The following is a 22,614-nucleotide window of genomic DNA, read 5'->3' as shown; positions in this document are numbered from 1 at the left end:
ACCTAAATACCTTCAGGATAAAAAAAATGAAGAGCTATACAATAATTCATTCATTACAGGAAGATTTGAGGCCCTATTCAAGGATCTTATTACTCTAGGTACTGTCACCAGATCTAAAAGTGTCTCTGATATACTATGAAGATGAATCTGTGTTCTTTTTTTTCCTGGATGGTGATATGTCTGTCTTCATTTGTTGTCCTACAATGAGATTTGTGTATTCTGTTGATTCCTTCATGTTGTTTATGTCCTGATGTCTGTCTTTGAATTGCATCTTGTATTTTCTCTGTAGAAAAAGGGAAGTTACATGTTTCTAAACAATCATTGTGCTGTTTAGTTTTCTGATTTTAACTTGTCATTGAAGTCCTGAGGAAAAGTGGCAGTGGTGTTGGAGAACTAGAGTATTACTACTTTCATCTGATATGCTTACCCGGATCATAGCCTGCTGTGGAAAAAACCTGAAGATTCTGATTCCTCTGAAACACTCTGAGCCCATGCTCCACCAGCAGAACTGATGTACATTCTGCTTGCCCACCGTTCAAGGGGCCTCATGTTACAGATCTTGGGCAGTTGAGAAGCCTAGTCATGAATGTCTCTTGGCCACTGATCTGGTGATGTAGCCAGGCCTCCAGTGGCATAATTAACCCATTTTACATCAGTGGCCAGATAGCTGTCATTTTCTGCTACTTTTAACCTGGACTGGATTTAAATTGGTGATCTAATGAGACAATACTAACAGTGGTGAGACAATACTAACAGGTCTTCTGTTCATGTGTGCCATTCTTATCTTTCTTTTCTTTTGTGACTGTGTTGTAAATTTTCTGTTGTGTGGAGAAAAAATGTTCTGTGTTAATTTTATTTCAGGTATAGCTGGAAAATTTGTCTTAAAATCTTAAAACTATTGTTCTTGATCCTTATTCTTTTGGATTTTAACTCTCTAAATTACCTGTGAAACCTTTGTAGCTTCAGAAAAGCCTGATGCACCATCTGTACTAAAGCACAGAGGTAAAATGCCCCCAGTAGAAGAAGAAAAGCCTGAGTCAATTGTGTTAAAGAAGATTTTGGTTGAAAAACATTTGCACGTAAAAGAGAAAGTAAGTCCTAAGGAGACAATTCAGACAATAGAGCCTCTTGAGTACAAAATCTCACTGGAAACAGCTGATGGAATACTGAAGTCAGAGAAAGATGAGAAGGAGAAAGTTGCTCTTAAATATTTCATTCTGGCTTCTGAAGAAGAGGAAGCAGAAATGGCACCTGTAGTTCCAAGAAAGACTACTCTTACAGGTGAGAAATTAGAAGTCAAAATAGATCACATTACTTGTACAAAGGATGAACTACCACTACCTGATGAGGAACTGAAATTGATTTCTATAACATCTGAAAGTGTGGAAAGAGATTCTGGAGAAGAAAAAGAGGATGGAATTAAATTACTTGTTCATAGGGAAGGTGCCATAGAGAAAGGCTCTGACAAGTCTAGTGTTCTTCATGAAGGAAAGATTCTTGAGCATGGAAAAGAAGAAACTGAGTCAACTTACGTACCTAAACCCAAAAATCCATCTCAGCCCAGGGACCAGAAAAGACTTCTAGGAAAAGAGAAAAAATCAAAAATAAGTTTGCAACCTGAAGAATTTCACATTAAGGATAAAACTTTATTTGTACAGGATATCATAGAGGCAGCAATAGTTGAAACTCCTCTGCTTAGAAATGAAAATGAGGGAGGAGGTTTTACTGTAGAGAAATCTGAAGTTCCTCTTGGAGAATCCATGAAGGAGCATGACATACCAAGTAAAACTCAACGGATTAATAAATCTGGTAGCACAGTAGCTGAAATTTCTATGGATAAGATTTTTAGCAAAGAAGCAAAGAAAATGGAAGATATTCAAGATTATGAGAAAGGTAAAAAACTGGACTTTACATCACCAGAACTACATTCCTTAGACCTATCTGAGGAGGCTGAACCAGCATTGAGAAAAGATGTTGACCTAGAACACCCCACTGAAGATGAGGAGTTTTCCAGAGAAAAACCTCACCTAGTCTTTAAACCATCTATTCCTAAGCCAGAAGTAGCAGAAAGGAAAGTAAGAGAAACATATTCTACAGAGAAAGAAGTTCATTATGAGGAGGGTTCAGGACAATTGTTGACTGAGAAAGCACTGCTAAGTGATAAAAAAACAGGCAAAAGGATTATACCAGAGAAGGAGGAGAAAACTATCTTCAGCAGTCACACAAAAGAAGACAAAATTAGAAAATCAAATGTCCCTGAAAAGCTGCCTGTGGAAAAAGAATTTGATACACTGTTTACAGCAGAAGGGATCAAAAGTGAAGCTTCCATAGAGGAAAATGAAAAGGAAGTCAAAGATGAAGTAGTTGACAGATCCGAGTCAAAAGAGAAAGTTGCTATTCAGCTGCCAGGAAGTCAAGATAAAGAACAATTTCAAGAAGTTCATACCATTCAGGATGAACATAAAGAGGCTCTAGCTCACAAAAGCAAAAAAGGTCAAATTGAAGAAATGAAATCTGCAGAAGGTATAGCAGATGAAAAAACATCAACTAAACATGACATTGGGAAAAGCACAACTGGTACCATGACAAAAGAGAAGGGAAAGCTTTCAGACAAATTACCATCAAGCAAAGAAATACATGCAAATGGAAAAGTTACTTACTCCTCAAAGATAGGTAAGATAATAACTCCCAAGAAAGCAGGAGAGAAAGAATACCAGATATCAGAACCTGCTCATCTGATTGAGCAGGCCACTAGACTTTCAAGTGAAAACAAGAATTTGGATGCACCTGGACAATCATGTGAAGTTTTGGATGTTCCTGCAAAGTCTCATGCAAAGAGAGGTGAGGAAGATTGATGCTGAATTCTTCCACGAAGTGCTTGTACTGTTTGCTTCAGGAGAATATCACTTGCCATTGTGATGTTTTAGTAACACCATTCACAATTTCATCATAGTCTGTCAGCTGGCTGTACTGGCATTCAGCCACTCTTGACATGTTTGTCTTACCTGTCTGTACATACATCTGTGTGATTACTGTTCATTGTCTTAGTCTTACACTTTTATAAGACTGTGTAAATCATTTTGTCTGCCATTATCTTCTTAGAAAAACTCACTCATTTTTTCTAGTATTCATTTTTCCATCCACTACACTAAAATCTGTCCTGCATTTCATTCATATCATTCTCCCATTAAAAGTATCTTTTATATTTCCTTTTACAAAAAAATAATGAGAAGCAACATAGCATGGCTAATATTTTCAAAATTCTGAGATGATTCATCACAAATTAGGTTACTGACAGAACATCCCTCACTTGTGAAAGTACTGCATTGTCCTGAGACATGTACTTAATTTACACAACTTGTAGGTCTGTTGTCTTCGTTAGTAAAAGTGTGTGCTTTGTCTAAAAAAAATGCCAACATATAATTTTAATAGGTACTGAAACTATTTGGGCTGACAGGTGGGTATTGATCAAGGGCCTAATCTTAAATCTAGTATCAAGGAATGGCAAAATTTTACAAAAGAAGAGGCAGGACAATACATAGAGAAACTAGGAGGTTCTAAGGTGCCTGTTAATCCCTACTGCTTCCCATGCTTCAAGATATTGAACTTACCATTGAGATATAGACAGTATAAGTTCATATATAAACATATATGCATATGTTTATATCTTCTTCTCTTTGTACATGTAGGGTAACTAAAGGAATTAAAAATCTGATATGTAGAATAAATGCTTGTCTTAGATTTATTTAACTACATTCCTAATAATATTGTTGTTCTACTTCAGAGGCCAAGCCACCAAAGGAAGAAGCTCCGAAGGGTATCAGTCCAGTCAAAGGTAGGATACTACAAACCTTGTCATGGTTTTACCCCAGCTGGCAACCAAGTACCACACAGCCACTCTTTCACACTGTTTTCAGCACAAGTTCAAAATACAGCCCCGTACAAGCTACTATGAATAAAATTAACTCTCCCCCAGCCCAAACCAGTACATCATCCACCCCTTATTCTATACCATTTACATCATGCTCAGGTCCCACACTATTCAATACAACCTCATTAACCATCACAACCCTTCCCATCCTTTGGTATGATGCACAAATATCATTCCCTTAGTTGATGAACTAGCACAGTAAAATGTCCATAAAATGTCCACTCATGTCCACAAAATATCCACTGAATTAATTTGGTCCATGACGTTGGGCTCCATCTGTTCTGGTGGTCACTCAGGACAGAAGAGTTGGTGTATTACATGGAGTTATTTGGCTCCAAAGCCAGCTCAAATTGGGTCACTGTTGCACTTGCACTTCTACTTGTAAGGCTTCTCCTCCTTTGGTTTGCATTGTTCCTGTTATAGTAATTGCTGTAACATACAGCTTAAATAATGGGTTACAATGATTTAAAGATATATCTATAAAAATCTTCACCCTTGGTCCTTTAGGGTCAGGTTGTAGGATTTAGCATGGCAATGAACTCTTCCCATTGCTCCTAGTCCAACTAGCAACATGGGATTCCTACTACAGTAATTAGTCTCCAGCATTAGAGCCCATGAGCTGCAGGGGGACAGCCTGCCTCACTATGGTCTACACCATGGGCTGCAGGGGAACCTCTCTTTCCCTGCTTCAGTGTGGGGCCCCTTCCACGGGAGACAGTGCTCCACTGATTTCTTCAATGTGAGTATTTTCCACAGGCTGCAGCTTTTCATAAACTACTCCAGCATGGGTCCCTTCCACGGGGTGCAGTCCTTCAGGAACAGGCTGCTCCAGCACGAGTCCCCCCAAGGGTCACTAGTCCTGCTCCAGTGTCAGGTTCTCTTGGGGTCACAGCTGTCTGTGGGCATCCACCTGCTCCAGCATGGGGTCCTTCACAGGATGCAGGTGGATATTTGCTACACTGTGGACTCATCCACAGGTCACAGTCCCGTTGCCTTGAGTTCACACTGGAGCTCCAGCCTGTCCAGCACAGCAGCGCACACAAACAGCAGTGACGACCAGGCCATTGCCCAGCCCAGGCACATCCCAATGGCTGTCACCAAGTCATTCCCAGGCACAGCAGAGTGCCATGGTCAGCACTGCAGCACTACAGCCAGCAACAAGAGCAAAAAGCAGCAACTAGCAAGCATTAGACTCTAACAATACAGTCAGGCAAGCAAACTCCATGGCAAGCACAGGAGCCTGTCAATTAACAGCTAAACAGCACTAACAGATTTTAATTCAATCTAACGCATTCCAGTCAAACCTGTTATCTCCAACCCTTCAAGCCCCACGCTGGGCACTGAAAAGGACTGTCATGGTTTAACCCCAGCTGGCAACCAAGCCCCACACAGCCGCTCACTCATTCCCTCATAGTGGGATGGGGGAGAGAATCAGAAGGGTAAAAGTGAGAAAACTCACAGGTTGGGATAAAGATAGTTTAACAGGAAAAGCAAAAGCTGCACACACAAAGAAAGCAAACCAAGGAATTCATTCAGCACTTCCCATGGGCAGACAGCTGTTCACTCATATTCAGGACAGCAGGGTTCCATCACTTGAAGGGCAAATGTCATAACTGAATCTCCCCCCTTCCTCCTTCTTCTCCCCAACTTTATATACTGACCGTGACACCATGTGGTATGAAATATCACTTTGGTCAGCTGGGATCAGCTTTCCTGGCTGTGTCTCATCCCAACTTCTTGTGCACTCCCAGCCTACTCACTGGTGGGGCAGTATGAGAAACAGAAAAGACCTTGACTCTGCACAAGTGCTGTTCAGCAATAACAAAAACATCTCTGTATTATCAACACTGCTTTCAACACAAATCCAAAACACTGCCCCATACTAGCTTCTGTGAAGGCTATTAAATCTACCCCAACCAAAATCAGCCCAACCTATAACCAAAAGCAAGGAATAAGGATTAGTTTATTCATTTCTGAATCTGAATTACAGCCAAGAAGACACCTTCACCAGCAGATGCAGAAAGAAGGAAACTCAGACCAGGCAGTGGTGGTGAAAAACCTCCTGAAGAGCCTCCATTCACTTACCAACTTAAGGCTGTACCACTGAAGTTTGTCAAGGAGATGAAAGATATAGTGCTAAAAGAAGCTGAGTCTGTTGGGTCTTCTGCAATCTTTGAAGTCCTTATTTCACCATCCACTGCAATTACCAGCTGGATGAAAGATGGAAGTAACATCCGAGAGAGCCCAAAACACAAGTTTATTGCTGATGGCAAAGATAGGAAGCTGCATATTATTGATGTCCAACTGTCTGATGCTGGTGAATATACTTGTGTATTACGACTGGGGAACAAAGAGAAGACCTCTACAGCCAAACTCATTGTTGAAGGTATTCCCTGTTTCAAATTTATGAATAATTTAGGCTAGCTACTCCTTAAGCTAGAAGAACTGGTGCTTTGTAATTTTACAGTAGTTGGTAGATGCATCCTTTTGTTTCTCTCAATCGCTACACATATTATTCTATAAGCTATTTTTGCATCACATGTTCTGTATATAATTGAACAATTGGAAATTATGTGTTTCCCACAGAACTCCCAGTGCGGTTTGTGAAAACACTTGAAGAAGAAACTACTGTCATTAAAGGCCAGCCACTGTACTTGACATGTGAGCTTAACAAAGAAAGAAATGTGGTCTGGAGAAAGGATGGTAGGATCATCAAAGCCAAGCCTGGGAAATTTGCTCTGGGTGTTATTGGTTTGTCACATTCTCTCACGGTCACTGATTCAGATGATGCTGATGCTGGCACTTACACTGTTACTGTGGAAGACTCTGAGCTGTCATGCTCATCTTGTGTTAAGGTAGTAGGTAAGCAATCAAAATCATGTTCTCTTTTCTCTCTAGCATATTTGGGCTATTTTAAAATCAGAAAAGTTTTTTCTCCTAGTATTACAATATAAACAGACAGATAAGATTTTTGCAGCTATTGAAAGCTTGTTGTAATACAAAATCTGTTAGTTCTACTTCTTTTTATGACACATCTATTTTTAGTAAAAGTCTACTAAGCTGTATTCTTATGTAACTTTTTGTCATGCAGAGATTATAAGGGACTGGTTAGTAAAACCCATAAGAGACCAGCATGTTAAACCAAAAGGAACAGCTACTTTCAGCTGTGACATTGTCAAGGATACACCAAACATTAAATGGTTTAAAGGAGATGAGGAAATTCCTGCTGAACCCACTGACAAGACAGAAATCTTGAAAGAAGGAAATAAAATTTTCCTGAAAATCAAGAATGCTGGCCCTGCTGATGTTGGAGAATATTCAGTGGAAGTTGAAGGTCGCAGATACCCAGCTAAACTGACCCTTGGTGGTAAGAAATCTTTTTTTTTTTTTTTGATTATATTTAATCAGCTCATAGGCCGATGTTGAAAAACGTCTAAATAAAAAAAAGAGGTAACCTGAATTATTATAAAGCTCTATCAAAACTTGACCTAATTATATATGTGTTTATTTGTACATTCTAGAACGTGAAGTTGAACTTCTGAAGCCATTAGAGGATGTTACAGTTTATGAGAAAGAAACAGCAAACTTTGATACAGAAATATCTGAGGATGATATTCCTGGTGAATGGAAGCTGAAAGGAGAAATTCTGAGACCTTCACCTGTAAGCATCCTTGAATTTTACAACACAATGAATTTATATTAAACACTGTGAACAGGTTCCTTGAGTCTTTATTGCAAGATCTGTCATTACTACTCAGTCCAGAACACAGAAGGGCTAAACCATATGTTGATTAAAAAACACTGGTTCTCTAAGTAAGGATAGTATGCCATAAAAGCTAAGTTTTGAAAGCCTTCATTTTCTTAAGGGATTTCAGCATGTAATTCAGACAATAATAGAAATATCCTACATACATTGTAGGAACTATTCTGGCATTCTAAAGAAGTGTGGAACACTGAATAAATTTACTCCATTTTTAAATTACTGAGTGAAAGTGTTAACTTTAAAAGCAATTTCAGTCTTTCTCCCTGACTGTTTAGTGCATATAAAATGTTTATAAAATCTTTTATTAAAAAACCTAGCAGTAAGGCATTGGCATTGTATTTACCAAACTCTGTCATCTCTCCAGACATGTGAAATCAAAGCTGAAGGAGGAAAACGCTTCCTAACCTTACACAAAGTCAAGTTAGAGCAAGCTGGTGAAGTCCTTTATCAGGCACTTAACGCTGTTACTACAGCTATCCTGACAGTAAAAGGTATGATGCACCATGGAGTATGATACCAGCTAAAACAGAGTTCACATGGAGCACATTACAAATGACGTGTTATGTTTTGCTTCTAGAAATTGAATTGGACTTTGCTGTGCCCCTGAAAGATGTTACTGTTCCTGAGAAGCGCCAAGCAAGGTTTGAGTGTGTCCTTACCAGAGAAGCCAATGTTATATGGTCTAAGGGCACTGATATACTCAAGATTGGAGAAAAATTTGACATCATTGCAGATGGAAAGAAGCATATTCTTGTTATCAATGATTCACAGTTTGATGATGAGGGAGAGTACACTGCTGAAGTTGATGGCAAGAAGAGCACAGCAAGACTGTTTGTGGAAGGCAAGTATTTTCTTATGAACAAAAGAATAAGAAAATCGATAAAGAATATATCTTTTAGAACTACATTAGCCTTTTTTCTGATGGTATTTATGTGTCTACATTACAGGTGTGAGGCTGAAGTTCATATCACCTCTACAGGATCAAACAGTGAAAGAAGGGGAAACAGCTCACTTTCAATTTGAGCTTTCTCATGAAGATATGCCAGTGAAATGGTACAAAAATGACAAGAGACTTCATACAAGCAGAACAGTTCTTATTACTTCAGAAGGCAAAATTCATAAATTAGAAATGAGAGAAGTAACACTTGATGATATCTCTGAAATAAAGGCTGTAGTCAAGGACATGAACACACAAGCCAACCTCAAAGTCTTAGGTAATACATCAATAATTTAAAATATGCTATATGATATGTATTAACAATTTTTATAAGTAGAAAGGGACAAAATATTGATGTTTTAGTAAATTCATTTTACTAATTTACCTTTACGTATCCACTATGCCTTTTGTAGAGGCCGATCCATATTTCACCGTGAAGTTACAAGACTACAGTGCTGTAGAGAAAGATGATATTACTCTGGAGTGTGAACTTAGCAAAGATGTGCCAGTAAAATGGTATAAAGATGGTGAAGAACTAGTAGCTTCCAACAGAATTTCCATAAAAACGGATGGCTTGCGCCGTATCCTGAAGATCAAGAAAGCTGCAGAGAGTGATAAGGGTGTTTACGAGTGTGATTGTGGAACCGACAAGACAAGTGCTAATATCCGCGTTGAGTGTAAGTTATCATGTCTTAGCTAAGGAAAGTACTGAAACCTTTGTAAAATGGTGTAGACAGACAGACACTCTCTAGAGTACAAGACCAAAAATGTACCCATAGAAAGCATGCTGTCACAATGAATAGCTGAAGTATCTAGATTTACAATTATTAAAAGTATTTACTAGAAACAATATATCTGAGGATATATAAATGGCTTTTGTAAAGACAGTGATGATATATTAGTCTCTATGTCAATTTACAGTAAGGAAAAAAGCAGTTAGCTTAGTTCACTGCAACAGATATCTGGGTTAGTTATGAGGAAAAATATTCTTACTAAAAATAACTAAATTTTCAGACATATTATAGAAGGATGCTGTAGACTGCCAAAACTTGCAGCTTTTTAAAAAGAGGTTAGATAAACACTTATTGGTCATAGCATTTGAATGCCCAAAAGAAGGAATAGGGAGAGAGTTGAGATCCTTTCCAATATTACATGTTTATGGCATGGATTTTGTGAGTAAACAGATGTGAACTTTTGATTATTTTTTTTTATTTTAGCTCGCATAATTAAAGTGGAGCGTCCACTGTATGGAGTGGAGGTATTTGTTGGTGAAACAGCACGCTTTGAAATTGAAATTTCTGAGCCTGATGTCCATCCTGTATGGAAGCTAAAGGGAGAAACTCTAACACCTTCTCCTGTAAGCTTACTTCTTTATTTTCAGACCATAATTTACAGCAGAAAAACATATTTAATAATAATGGTTTTTTGGTGGTTTCTCAGAATATTCATATTTGGGGTGGGGGGTGTGTTTCTTTATCACCAGGACTGTGAAATCATTGAAGATGGGAAGAAGCATATTCTTGTCCTTCATAACTGCAACCTTGATATGACTGGAGAAGTGTCTTTCCAAGCTGCTAATGCTAAAAGTGCTGCTAATCTGAAAGTGAAAGGTACAGTCTGCATTTGGCCGATATTTCCACATGTGTTTCAGGGTATTAGAACAAATCTAGCATCAGCAATTTCTGTATGAACCTATCACTGATCTGAAAGATCTCTTCTTTGATTTCAGAATTACCTCTCATCTTTATCACTCCACTGAGCGATGTGAAGGTCTTTGAGAAGGATGAAGCTAAGTTTGAATGTGAGGTATCCAGAGAACCCAAGACTTTCCGCTGGTTGAAAGGAACAGAAGAGATCACTCCTGATGAAAGATTTGAAATTGTTTCAGACGGAACAAAGCATGCTCTGATTATTAAATCTGTTGCCTTTGAGGATGAAGTTAAATATACATTTGAAGCTGAGGATAAAAGAACAAGTGCCAAGCTAATTATTGAAGGTTTGTTAGACTTTGCCTTCCCAGGAAAGTTTTGCATCATAGTACTTGAATGGTTTTTATTGATAATGTTATTGTTAATGAAATGTTACTTTGTTATAGGTATCCGCCTGAAATTCATTACTCCTCTCAAGGATGTAACCAAAAAGGAACGAGAAACTGCAGAGTTCACTGTGGAACTCTCTCATGAAAATATCTCTGTTGCCTGGTTCAAGAATGACCAACGACTACATACCAGCAAAGTGGTTTCAATGACAGATGACGGCAAATTCCATACACTCACAATTAAAGATCTTACTATTGATGACACTTCTCAGATTAAAGTAGAAGCTATGGGCAAATCCTCAGAAGCTAAACTCACTGTTCTTGGTAAGAATACCCAAAAGAATTTACCTGATGTATATTGTCAGAAGAGTCTTATTCATAAAAAATGACAGTCAGAAATTCTTGGAGTTGGTCTAAATCTACATGTGATTTTGAAAATTTTACGATTTCTTTTTCTTCTGTGGGTCTCTGTTTTCCTATTCACAAAGGATGATTAAATTAACTTTAAAATTTCAAGCAACTCTTGCAAAGTTAGTAATTAGATAACTTAAACAGTGCTCTGAAACTCCTAGAACATCAAAAGAAAAAGAATTGGTTTTTAGATGTTTATTGTTTTCCTTCTTACAACAGCCCTGTGAAATATTTATAAGGACTATATTTAATCCTTCTTGCAGGACATAAACAAGAAATGTATTTTATGGCAGAAACGAATCGTTTTTTTCTGAAAGACTAAAACTTCAGACTGAAACATCTTAACTTTTGCTTGCAGAGGGAGACCCTTACTTCACTGGGAAGCTGCAGGATTACACTGCCGTAGAGAAAGATGAAGTAATCTTACAATGTGAAATCAGCAAGGCAGATGCCCCAGTGAAATGGATGAAGGATGGCAATCCGATTACTGCATCAAAGAATGTTGTTATTAAGGCTGATGGTAAAAAGAGAATCCTTATTCTCAAAAAAGCTTTGAAGAAAGACATCGGACAGTACACTTGTGACTGTGGTACTGATCAAACCTCTGCTAAACTCAATATTGAAGGTATGGTGATTTTAGTGGGCTGCTCTGTAGTAGAGACCTTGTGGGATCTGCTAGGCATTGCGGGAGTCAATCACTTTTTTTTTTCTGCAGACCGGGATATTGAGATTGTACGACCACTGTACAGCGTGGAGGTGATCGAGACAGAGACTGCCCGTTTTGACATTGAAATCTCCGAGGAAGGTGTCCATGGGAATTGGAAGCTAAAAGGAGAACCCCTTACTGAATCAGCTGTAAGCAAATATTTCAGGATGTTTTTTATGTATGTCTCAACAATTTGCAGGGAGCTAGGGTGTAAGGGAGGCTTCAGAAACCAAAAACAATCTCTTTATGCTTTCAATAAGGGTTACTGTAATAAAAATACTGGTTTTTTTCATTAGTAACTTTTAAAATGTAATACAGACTTAATCCAAAATGTTATATAAAATGGCTAAACCATACATTATTTTACATAAATTGGTATATTCTTTATTACTAGTCCTTAACAATCATGCATCCAAAGTGCAAAGACCTTGTATAATTCACTTAAACATAATGGCATTTAAAAATACAAACTCTGTGTTACCTGCATTTGCTTCAATTTTTGAGTTATGTTTGGTTTAAATAGATGTAGATCATATTTTCAAACCCTTTTTCATTTCTGTGACAGTTAAAATTAGTATAAAATTGTATAGAGCTTAATCAAATATTCTTAATTCCTTGATGAAAGGATCTGGAAAATAAAGAAACAATACAATCACAACTGGCAATAATTTGGCAATTGCTTGATGTAACGGTACAAATGTGAATAATGCACAAAGATCAGAAGTTCCATGAAATCAGTCTCTGGATAAGAGAAGGAAAGGTCTTTTCAAGTAAAGGTCACAGCACAAGCTTAACAATTTCTAGTTCCCTTAGGGGAACTAGGCCTCTGGCTGATCTACATATTGATATATTGGCTAGTTAATCAGCAGACAAATGTGGTGCCTCTTTCCCTTTCTTTTTAAGAGGAAACAGACTGTATTAGGAAGAGACTTTGAAAGAAAAGGCCTATGAATGAATGTTTTTAAAGTGTATTTCATGTGGCAGTGGGCCTAAGTTTGTGAGTGGAGAAGACGAAAACAAATGCATGATATGAAGAAAAGTAGTAGTAGTTCTTGTGGTGAGGAGTACAAAAAAATTGTTTCAATTCTATTTTTGCAGGAATGTGAAATCAAGGAAGAAGGCAAAAAGCACTTCCTTACACTGTACAATGTGCGCTTAGATCAAGCTGGTGGAGTAGATTTCCAAGCAGCAAATGCCAAGTCTGGCGCTCACCTTCGAGTGAAACGTAAGTGTCTTTTAAACTGAAATTAATGAAGCAAAAACATGGTACTCATTGCCTCTTGGGAATGGGTGGAAAATCTCTATAGTGTATTGCATCCCCAGTGATCCTTTTAAGTATAGCAACTCAAGGATTAGTTACTCAAATCATCTTAATTTTTTAGTTTAGGAACGTCCTATATTTTTTTTAACCTTGTATATAATTTATTTGTATAGGAGAAGTAAAATTCAGGAGATGGCCTTGAAGGCTTCTTCATGGTCTGGCATCATATGCTGTTATGAAATCAAACTGTTGCAAGCAAAGGCTTTACTGCATGAAAGTATCATGTTAACTGGAGAGGATAGGATAACAGTGATATCTGGGGATAGGGTTAAGAGCTTGATGGACAGGGACAGACTACACGGTTGAAGACCACTTGTTTCCCACTCCAATCCTAGCCCTCGCTATTTTGGAAAACACATGCCTTATCTAGCAACAGGCATGCAAGGCTTGGCAGGGAGACAGATGCACAGCAACTTTCTTGCTGACCTTGTTCAATTTAAAGAAACACGCTCTGCAAATAGGAAATTGTAGGTGACCAGCCCTCCCCTAAGAACCCAGGGTGGCCTCTTCTATTTAGGGAATTTAAAGAGCAGCATAGCGATGTCTGTCTCTCTTGAGGGAAGCCACCATGGAGATTAGTACATAAGGGGAGCAGCAGCATTTTCTTGGGTAGAAGTGAGTAATCTGAAAATTATGTCTTCTCCTTACCAAGCTCGAGTAATTGGCTTGCTGAGACCCCTCAAGGATGTAACAGTGACAGCTGGGGAATCTGCAACCTTCGATTGTGAACTCTCTTATGAGGGAATCCCAGTAGAGTGGTTCCTGCAAGGAAAGAAATTGGAGCCCAGTGATAAGGTAAAGAAACTAAATTTTGCTTTTCCTCATGTTTCCTCTTCCTTCTTCTCTTTCAAGTCTCTTCCCCTTCTTTATTTATTATTTATTTTCTGCCAGTAGAAGTACTAAGGCACAGCAATATTGTAGTGCTACTGTGCCAAAGGGTAAATCCTCAGTAAATCAGATATAGCAATTTTTTTCCCAGAACTTCCAGTATTCTGGAATACTATGAGTATTTGTTATACAAAGGGAAACTAAGGTTCCAAAATATGAATAATTACAACAGTGATTTTGTGTCTGGTTCTGTTGGAGACTCAGCCACAGGGATACTGAATACTTTTTGCTCAGGTTACTTGTGATTACAGTGAGAGGATTTTGAAAGGTGCTATCAGGAAAAGCTTTTTTTCCTCCTGAATGCTGAGTTGCAGTCCAATTCTGCATATAAGGGGATTAAGAGGATTCAAATTCCATTTCAGGCATTTGTTCTGGCTCTCCAGATAACTCTCTGGGCAGATTTGCTTGTCAAGCACTTCTCACTAGCTATTTTTAACCCTTCATCAAGTGCTGGCTCTTTACTCTGAGATCTGAGCAGCCTGGAATGCAATCAATTTAATATTTAAAGTTAATGGTAGGGGCAATAAATAAAGAAACATAAATAAATACATCAAGAAATGTAAAGGATTATTACTGGGTTTAAGACTTCTTTTTTACATACTAGACCTAAAGAAAATAAAGCAAATGAAAATAGAAGTTGGAAACCTCACACAAAGAAAAGTTTCAAGGCATTACATGACCTAGCAAAGTTTCAGAACTTGTAATAATGCTGCTAATAATGCTTTGGTGTAGATTTTTTTTCCTTTTAAATACAAATTTTAACATATTATTTTCAGGGTTTGATAGATCTTTCTAAGCTTCACCAAATTTGCATAAATAAAAACTATTTCATAAGAGAAATAGAATATAAAAATAGGGGGAAAAAACAGATCATGGTGATAGGGGACCCTATTAGAATATTTAAGGACAGATAAACAAAGTTGAAAGTCAGCAGATGAGGCATGAAATAAATCAAGGTAATTATTTCTGAGTTTCAGAATGAAAATGTGAAAAACTATTGATCAGTGCATAGGATTGATAGTTACTACTGCCTAGGAAGAAAAATATTTTATATTCCAGATTCTGTATGATAGAACATTATTTTGGTCCTATCTTTCTGAGCTATCATTACATGAAAAAATATTTGAGGTTTTCATTCAGTTTACATATACAGTCAAAACTGTCATTTGACTTCAGTTGAAATTTTATCAAGAAGAAATTGAGAGTAAACTATATATTTACTTAATGTATCACTTTCTACCCATTTAAAATAGACTCTTGAAACATATTTACAACTCTCTTCAAAAATCAATCTAATTGTAGAAGTGTTTCATTTTAGCTGTTGCTAATTCAAACCTTTTCAGCTTCACAGATATAACCTTTATAGATTGAAGTGACTTCTTTGTTTATCTTTGCTGTTTATCTTGGTCAAATATATATTTGGCTTCATCTCAGTCTCTTTCAGATGAATACTCACTAGAGAGAGTTTTCAGGAGCACAATGACCATTTGGGAGGAAGGACAGCCTCTTTCTTCCTTCCTTCACTGTGAAACAAAAGGGACTGCTTTCTCAAAAGCAACTCATTATTTTATCCTTGTTCCTTAGCAGAAGCTTACTTTTCACCTTTATTTTTCTAAACCAGCATCTACCACCTAGTCACATACTTCTCTGAAAACAGATAAAAAGAATTCTTCAAGAGCTGTGTTAAAATCTACAGCATGAATAAGTAGCAATCCTCTTGACGGCTGCAGTGCAGGATGTGTCCTTGAATCTTCCAGGACCCCCAGGTCCACTCCTAGAGAAAAGGGATGTTTTTGTAGGAGTAACCCAATACAAAACCATGATTACAAAGTAGTTTCTGCACAAAAGTTAGTCTTTTAGGCAGAATGTAAAGTCAAAATTGCATTTCCAGAAGAGTGCGTGTGTGCGGTGCCAAACCTCTTTATATCTGTACATTTTTACTTTAGATGTAGCCATCAGTAATACCAACTTTTCCCCATAGATTTGCTTATTTTTTATCTGTTCAAAATAGACATGATCTCAAGTCGGCCTCAAAATCCTCAAAGCACTGAGGATTGAGCTATATCTAGTATATACAAGAGGAAAGTATCAAAATTTCATATAAAAGTGGGCAACCAAACTCCACAGATAATAAATAGCAATGCTATTTCATGAAATATTTCTTAAATATTTGTTGTAGATAATTACAAAGGGGTTTTAATTTACTTTTTAAGGTTGTGACCCGTGCTGAAGGGAGAGTTCACACACTTGTTCTGAGAGACGTCAAATTAACAGATGCGGGAGAGGTATCACTGACAGCAAAAGATTTCAGAACTCAAGCAAATCTTTTTGTGAAAGGTAAGTCAGTCATTTTAGTTAAACTACAATCAGTATTAACGGTCCATTCATTATTCACCCTGGAATAAGATGTGAATATACACCATATATCAAATGAGCAGGATCATATATATGACATTGGATGGGTAGATAACTTTCCTAATTAAAAAAGCCACCTAGTTAAAAATCTCTGTGCTTCACAGAAGAGCTGAAGAAAGGGGAAAATACTGAAAATGTATGAGATGTGGGAGATGAACCAGTTCATTAGGACTTCTAGGGCTTTATTGCAGACTTGAACATTCAATTGGCCTTTATGGCTCCTGGTGGCTTTTTCTGTTCTTTGGAATGTCCAGAAACCTATGAGAGCATAATTCTACCATCAGACAAGGGATATAACATTGTCTGTATACCCACTTGTACACTTGCAAGCTGTGTAATATTAAGAAATAAAAAAAGGGCACACACTAATCCAGTAATTCAAGGAAAAACTTAAAAAAAAAATCCTCCATGGTCAGTGTAATTTTAGAGTCACTGAGATGACATGGGTATGGTTCAGCTAAAGAAACTGATTTGCAAGGCTTTGTCATGATTTGTAATTAAAAACCCCATGGATAAGGATATCATTCAGTCTAATCTTACAGTAGACTGAAAATGAGGAAATTAACAGAATTAACAAAACCATGCCTGTGCATTAGAAATAAAGTTTTAAAAAACCTTCAGCAGAGACATCCAAGAGCCTTTTTGATTATTCAGTCAAGCAAAATTAGTAAATAGCATGGGACTGTTCTGTATAAGCAGAAGACTGGCTATCATTTAGATCTTTTCTATCAAAAAATCCATCTGTCTCTTTTAGAACCCCCTGTTGAATTTACTAAACCACTCGAGGACCAGACTGTTGAAGAGGAGGCCACTGCAATACTGGAATGTGAAGTTTCCAGGGAAAACGCAAAAGTTAAATGGTTCAAAAACGGAGAAGAAATTCACAAATCAAAGAAGTATGATATAATTTCTGATGGCAGGGTCAGAAAACTCATCATCCATGGCTGCACACTGGACGATGCAAAAACATATAGCTGTGATGCTAAGGATTTTAAGACATCATGTTTTCTCAATGTAGAACGTGAGTAATTTACAGTTTTCTACAAAATTTCTAGATGCTATAAAAGCTATGTACTAGTGTCTATGACTAATAATAATATCAGTGTCAGCAATTTTTTCTTCTCTACTGTAGACTTTCCTCTGCTAAACATTTCCTTTTCTCTTACAGCTATTCGTGTTGAGTTCCTGAAACCTCTAACTGACCTTGAGGTTAAAGAAAAACAATCTGCTCGGTTTGAATGTGAAATTTCTCGTCCAGGTGTCAAGGTCAATAATAATACTTTTTAATCTCAGTAACTCCTTTAACTAATGGAGACAACTCTATTACGTAGTTATAAAAGAAAATACAACTGAAATCTATGACGAGTGTGTTACTATTAATAACCATGTTAATTTGTTCTGAAACAGGTGAAGTGGTTTAAGGATGGCATGGAAATCAGAAAAGGCAAAAAGTATGATATAATTTCCAAAGGTGCAGAACACATTCTTGTTGTCAATAAATGTGTCTTTGATGATGAAGCTGAATATTCCTGTGAAGCAAAAACAGCTCGAACTTCAGGCCTACTTACAGTGATAGGTAAACACAGTGTTTTACAATCTAATATGTGAAAAATAAAAAATGTGAGGGTTTTTTTATGACAAGCTTTAATCATCTTTCAAAATTCTTCTTGCAGAGGAGGAGGCTGTTTTCACAAAAAATCTTCCTGATCTTGAAGTAAATGAAAATGACACTGTAAAATTGATCTGTGAAGTTTCAAGGCCTAATGCTGAAGTTACTTGGCTTAAAGGAGATGAAGAGGTACCTGATGGTGGTAGATTTGAACACATTTCTGATGGTAGAAAGAGAATTCTTCTTATACATAATGCTCATCCAGAAGATGCTGGCAAATATACTTGCAAGCTCCCAAGCTCAAGTACAACAGGAAAACTTACTGTACACGGTAAGTGTTACTTTGGTGGCCTTGTTTTCTGGAAAAAAAAAAAAGAATAAAATTAAAAATATTTCAAAAACAGTAAGAATACACAATTTTGTTTATTCCCTTCACAAGTAAAAATAAAATAAAATTATACATATCTACAAAAATGTTTTCTTTCAGAACTTGCAGCAGAATTTCTTACCAGACCACAAAATCTTGAGGTACTTGAAGGAGAAAAAGCTGAATTTGTCTGTACAGTATCCAAAGAGGCCATTGAAGTACAGTGGCTGAGGGGTGACACAGTCCTGGAGCCTGGTGATAAGTACGACATCATTTCAGATGGCAAGAAGAGGACACTTGTGGTTAAAGACACTGTTCTAGGAGATACAGGAATGTACAGTGTCATGGTTGGTGAAGCTAAAGCTGCAGCACACTTAGGAGTGATTGGTAAGCTTTATTTTATCAATATGTAGGTGCATGTTTTGTTGCACTCCTTATACTATATGATGTTCTATTTCTTCTGTTTTCTCAATTTCAGAAAAACTCAGAATTATAACTCCCCTTAAGGACCAAGAAGTTAAAGAGTGTCAAGAAGTTATCTTCCACTGTGAAGTTAATAAAGAAGGTGCCAAAGAGAAGTGGTACAAAAATGATGAGGCAATATTTGATAGTGCAAAGTACATTATTGTTCAGAAGGGTTTAGTTTACACTCTCAGAATCAGAGACGCAGAGCTGAAAGATCAAGCTACCTACAGCATTGCACTGTCAAACCAGAGAGGTGAACAGGTCAAAAGCTCTGCTGCCTTAACAGTATTAGGTAAATCTCTTGCACTGTATTAAAATTGTTTCATTAACATTCAGTTTCATATGAGGATGTAAAAATGTTCACTTTTTTGTCATAACAGAGGAGGATCTCAGAATTGTTGAGCCCCTTGAAGACATTGAGACCATGGAAAAGAAAACTGTCACATTCTGGTGCAAAGTCAATCGCCTTAATGCAACTCTCAAATGGACAAAGAATGGCGAAGAGATTGCATTCGACAGGCGCATTTTGTACAAAATCGATAAATTCAAACACTCGTTGATCATTAAAGACTGTGGGTTTATAGATGAAGGTGAATACACTGTTACTGCTGGACAAGACAAATCTGTTGCCGAGCTTCTCATCACAGAAGCACCAGCAGACTTCACTGAACATCTTCAGGACCAGACTGTCACTGAATTTGATGATGCTGTCTTTACATGCCAGCTTTCCAAAGAGAAAGTCAGTGTAAAATGGTACAGAAATGGAAGAGAAATCAAAGAAGGCAAAAAGTATGTACATTTTATTATGCTTGTTAATGTGTTAAACATGCTTGCTTTACTTTGTTGCTTGGTCTGGAAACTAAAATACCACTTATTTCTCTCCCCCATAAAGATACCAGTTTGAAAAGGATGGAAATCTGCACCGATTAATCATAAAAGACTGTAGACTAGATGATGAGTGTGAATATTCCTGTGGAGTGGATGACAGGAGATCTAGGGCAAGACTTTTTGTTGAAGGTATTTGTAAAATCGAATAGGATTTATTTCTTCTTTGTTTAATAATAGTAGAAACAATAAACAAATAACACCAATTAATTATCATTTCTTTCAGAAATCCCTGTTGAGATTATCCGACCACCACAAGATATTTATGAAGTTCCTGGTGCAGATGTCATCTTCATGGCAGAATTGAACAAAGATGGTGTGGAGGTCAAGTGGCTGAGAAACAACATGATTATCATCCAAGGTGACAAACATCAGATGATGAGTGAAGGGAAGATCCACAGGCTGCAGGTTTGCGAGATAAAGCCCCGTGACCAAGGGGAATACAGATTTATCGCCAAAGATAAGGAAGCTAGAGCTAAGCTTGAATTAGCTGGTAAGTTGCTTGCTTTGTGTTTCTTTTATAAAATCTTAGTGAATTAACTGTTTAAGTAAATTGATTTTTGTCCTTTCAAAGAGTTGAACTAAAATGAATACACAATCAGCCTGAGAAAAGCGCAAGTCTGTTAAAATATATGTATTATAATTCAAGCAAAAAATATTTTTTATTATACCGTGCTGGTCCAACTGTTGAGGAAAATATAGGTCACTTTTCAATGTCAATACCAAAGAGCATGATTTGAGCTTAAAGAAGATGGAACCTTTTCATTAAGTCACTAATAAAACATGGAAATTATTTGGCCTACTTATTTCAGTCATATAAGACATTTAATTCCTAATTTGTCTGCTTTAGAGGATTGACCAATAAAATAATTAAATTAATGCTCAAAAAGCAACTCTCTCTATCCTGATTTTATAGGAGAACACAATACAGTATATCAACCAGCTGAATTTCTTTCTCTGGAGCTGTCCAATGAGTATAAGAAGGATTTCCTCTAGAATTTACACAACAGCTCCTTTTACTTCTCTACGTTAGCATCTTTGCTGACTACACAAACACATGATTTATATATATATATATATATATATATATATATATATATATATATATGCAAGTCACATTCATCTTTATAGCTTACTTGTCACATTGGTCTTTCTTAGCTGCACCTAAAATCAAGACTGGTGATCAAAATCTTGTGGTTGATGTTGGGAAGCCTTTAACTATGACTGTCCCATACGATGCCTACCCAAGAGCAGAAGCTGAATGGTCAAAAGCAGGGGAAAGTCTGCCCACAACAACTGTTGATACAACAACTGACTGCACTACCTTCAAGATTTTTGAAGCAAAGAAATCAGATAAGGGAAGGTACAAGGTTATACTTCGAAACAAACATGGGCAGGCAGAAGCATTCATCAATGTAGAGGTCATTGGTAAGTACTTCTATTATTAAAACCCTTCTCTAGCCAGAGGGGGGAAAAAAGATGCAATGCCCTGAAATACTGAAATATTGTCATATCTTTATTAGATGTTCCAGGTCCAGTTAGAAACTTGGAAGTCACTGAAACTTATGATGGTGAAGTTGGTCTCGCCTGGCAAGAACCAGAAAGTGATGGTGGAAGTAAAATCATAGGCTACGTTGTTGAAAGACGTGATATTAAGCGTAAAACCTGGATTACGGTCACAGATCGTGCTGAAAATTGTGAATACACTGTTACTGGACTTCAAAAAGGAGGAGTTGAGTACCTCTTCCGTGTTAGTGCACGCAACAGAGTGGGTACTGGTGAGCCAGTGGAAACAGACACACCTGTGGAAGCTAAGAGCAAATTTGGTGAGTAGAAGTTATCAAAAAAATCAGTGTTTGACAGCAGTGTAAGAAAAGCAGTATAAACTCTAACAATAGATAAAACCCACATACTTTGGTTTTCCTTTTTCTCCCTAAAATAAAATGCAGATGTTCCTGGTCCTCCTCAAAATGTAGAAGTTAGTGATGTGAACAGGTTTGGAGCCACACTTAGCTGGGAACCACCTGAGTATGATGGAGGATCTCCAATAACTGGCTACGTTATTGAACTGCGTAACAAAGGTTCCATCAGATGGGAGCCAACTATGACCACAGGAGCTGATGAACTGTCAGCTCTCCTGACTGATGTTGTGGAAAATGAAGAATATTTCTTCAGAGTAAGAGCTCAAAACATGGTTGGAGTTGGCAAGCCAAGTCCTGCTACACGTGCAGTAAAAATTATGGACCCAATTGGTAAGTATGCAAAGTATGCATGATTGTGATTGCATTATGAGACAGGGACATTTTGGATGTTTATACCATGAGTGCACAAAAGTTCAGTTGAGAAATGTGTGTGCTGCAAATACTATGTGCAGTTAGATTTTGGCTATTTTTGTCCTCCAAATATATCAGAAGTACCTTGTTACCATTTGGTTCAGTAAGAACTCCAAATATTTTTGCTCTGAAGTTAGGATCCAACTCAGTTTAGAATTTTGGTTGAGAAAAAGCTATGCAAAGGCTTTAGAAACAGTACTGTAAGATACAAATAGCTGATATGCAGAACCATACTTCTTTGTCAGTGGCAAAAATGTATTTGTTGCAATTTTTTTTCAGAGAGACCAAGTCCTCCCATTAACCTTGAGCATTCAGATCAAACTAAGTCATCAGTTCAGCTCACATGGGAGCCTCCTCTTGAAGATGGAGGAAGTCCAATCTTGGGCTATATTGTTGAAAGGCAAGAAGAAGGAACGGACAAGTGGATTCGTTGTAACCCAAAACTAGTACCTGCTCTTACTTTTAAGGTATGATGTCCTCTTCATCAACACTTAAAATGTATAGATCATCTTTAATATGAGTTAGTAAAGTATTATTTGTGCTTT

General features: G+C 37.3%; 1 protein-coding gene across 3 annotated transcripts in view; it reads left to right on the top strand.

Annotated features, from left to right (window-relative positions):
- TTN (titin) overlaps positions 1–22,614 on the top strand; it is a 241,215-nt gene that overhangs the window by 135,101 nt on the left and 83,500 nt on the right. For all 3 annotated transcript variants that reach the window (XM_051787289.1, XM_051787288.1, XM_051787287.1), the window contains 31 exons: positions 3,785–3,835; positions 5,922–6,317; positions 6,518–6,793; positions 7,023–7,298; positions 7,453–7,592; positions 8,059–8,185; positions 8,272–8,535; positions 8,642–8,908; positions 9,045–9,308; positions 9,849–9,988; positions 10,115–10,241; positions 10,361–10,627; positions 10,727–10,993; positions 11,439–11,705; positions 11,796–11,935; positions 12,885–13,011; positions 13,760–13,902; positions 16,209–16,332; positions 17,165–17,431; positions 17,579–17,676; positions 17,818–17,986; positions 18,084–18,350; positions 18,507–18,773; positions 18,865–19,143; positions 19,232–19,640; positions 19,744–19,868; positions 19,963–20,229; positions 20,895–21,164; positions 21,260–21,562; positions 21,686–21,988; positions 22,349–22,536. In XM_051787289.1, the coding sequence (XP_051643249.1) occupies positions 3,785–3,835; positions 5,922–6,317; positions 6,518–6,793; positions 7,023–7,298; positions 7,453–7,592; positions 8,059–8,185; positions 8,272–8,535; positions 8,642–8,908; positions 9,045–9,308; positions 9,849–9,988; positions 10,115–10,241; positions 10,361–10,627; positions 10,727–10,993; positions 11,439–11,705; positions 11,796–11,935; positions 12,885–13,011; positions 13,760–13,902; positions 16,209–16,332; positions 17,165–17,431; positions 17,579–17,676; positions 17,818–17,986; positions 18,084–18,350; positions 18,507–18,773; positions 18,865–19,143; positions 19,232–19,640; positions 19,744–19,868; positions 19,963–20,229; positions 20,895–21,164; positions 21,260–21,562; positions 21,686–21,988; positions 22,349–22,536 (6,875 nt within the window). The remainder of the gene's footprint in view (positions 1–3,784; positions 3,836–5,921; positions 6,318–6,517; positions 6,794–7,022; positions 7,299–7,452; positions 7,593–8,058; positions 8,186–8,271; positions 8,536–8,641; positions 8,909–9,044; positions 9,309–9,848; positions 9,989–10,114; positions 10,242–10,360; positions 10,628–10,726; positions 10,994–11,438; positions 11,706–11,795; positions 11,936–12,884; positions 13,012–13,759; positions 13,903–16,208; positions 16,333–17,164; positions 17,432–17,578; positions 17,677–17,817; positions 17,987–18,083; positions 18,351–18,506; positions 18,774–18,864; positions 19,144–19,231; positions 19,641–19,743; positions 19,869–19,962; positions 20,230–20,894; positions 21,165–21,259; positions 21,563–21,685; positions 21,989–22,348; positions 22,537–22,614) is intronic.

Source organism: Manacus candei, unplaced genomic scaffold, assembly GCF_025592945.1.
Source record: "Manacus candei isolate 608988 ecotype Guabito, Panama unplaced genomic scaffold, ASM2559294v1 h1tg000023l, whole genome shotgun sequence".
Lineage (NCBI taxonomy): Eukaryota > Metazoa > Chordata > Aves > Passeriformes > Pipridae > Manacus > Manacus candei.
Note: the sequence above shows the minus strand (reverse complement) of the source record. Positions and strands in the feature narration are given on the sequence as shown.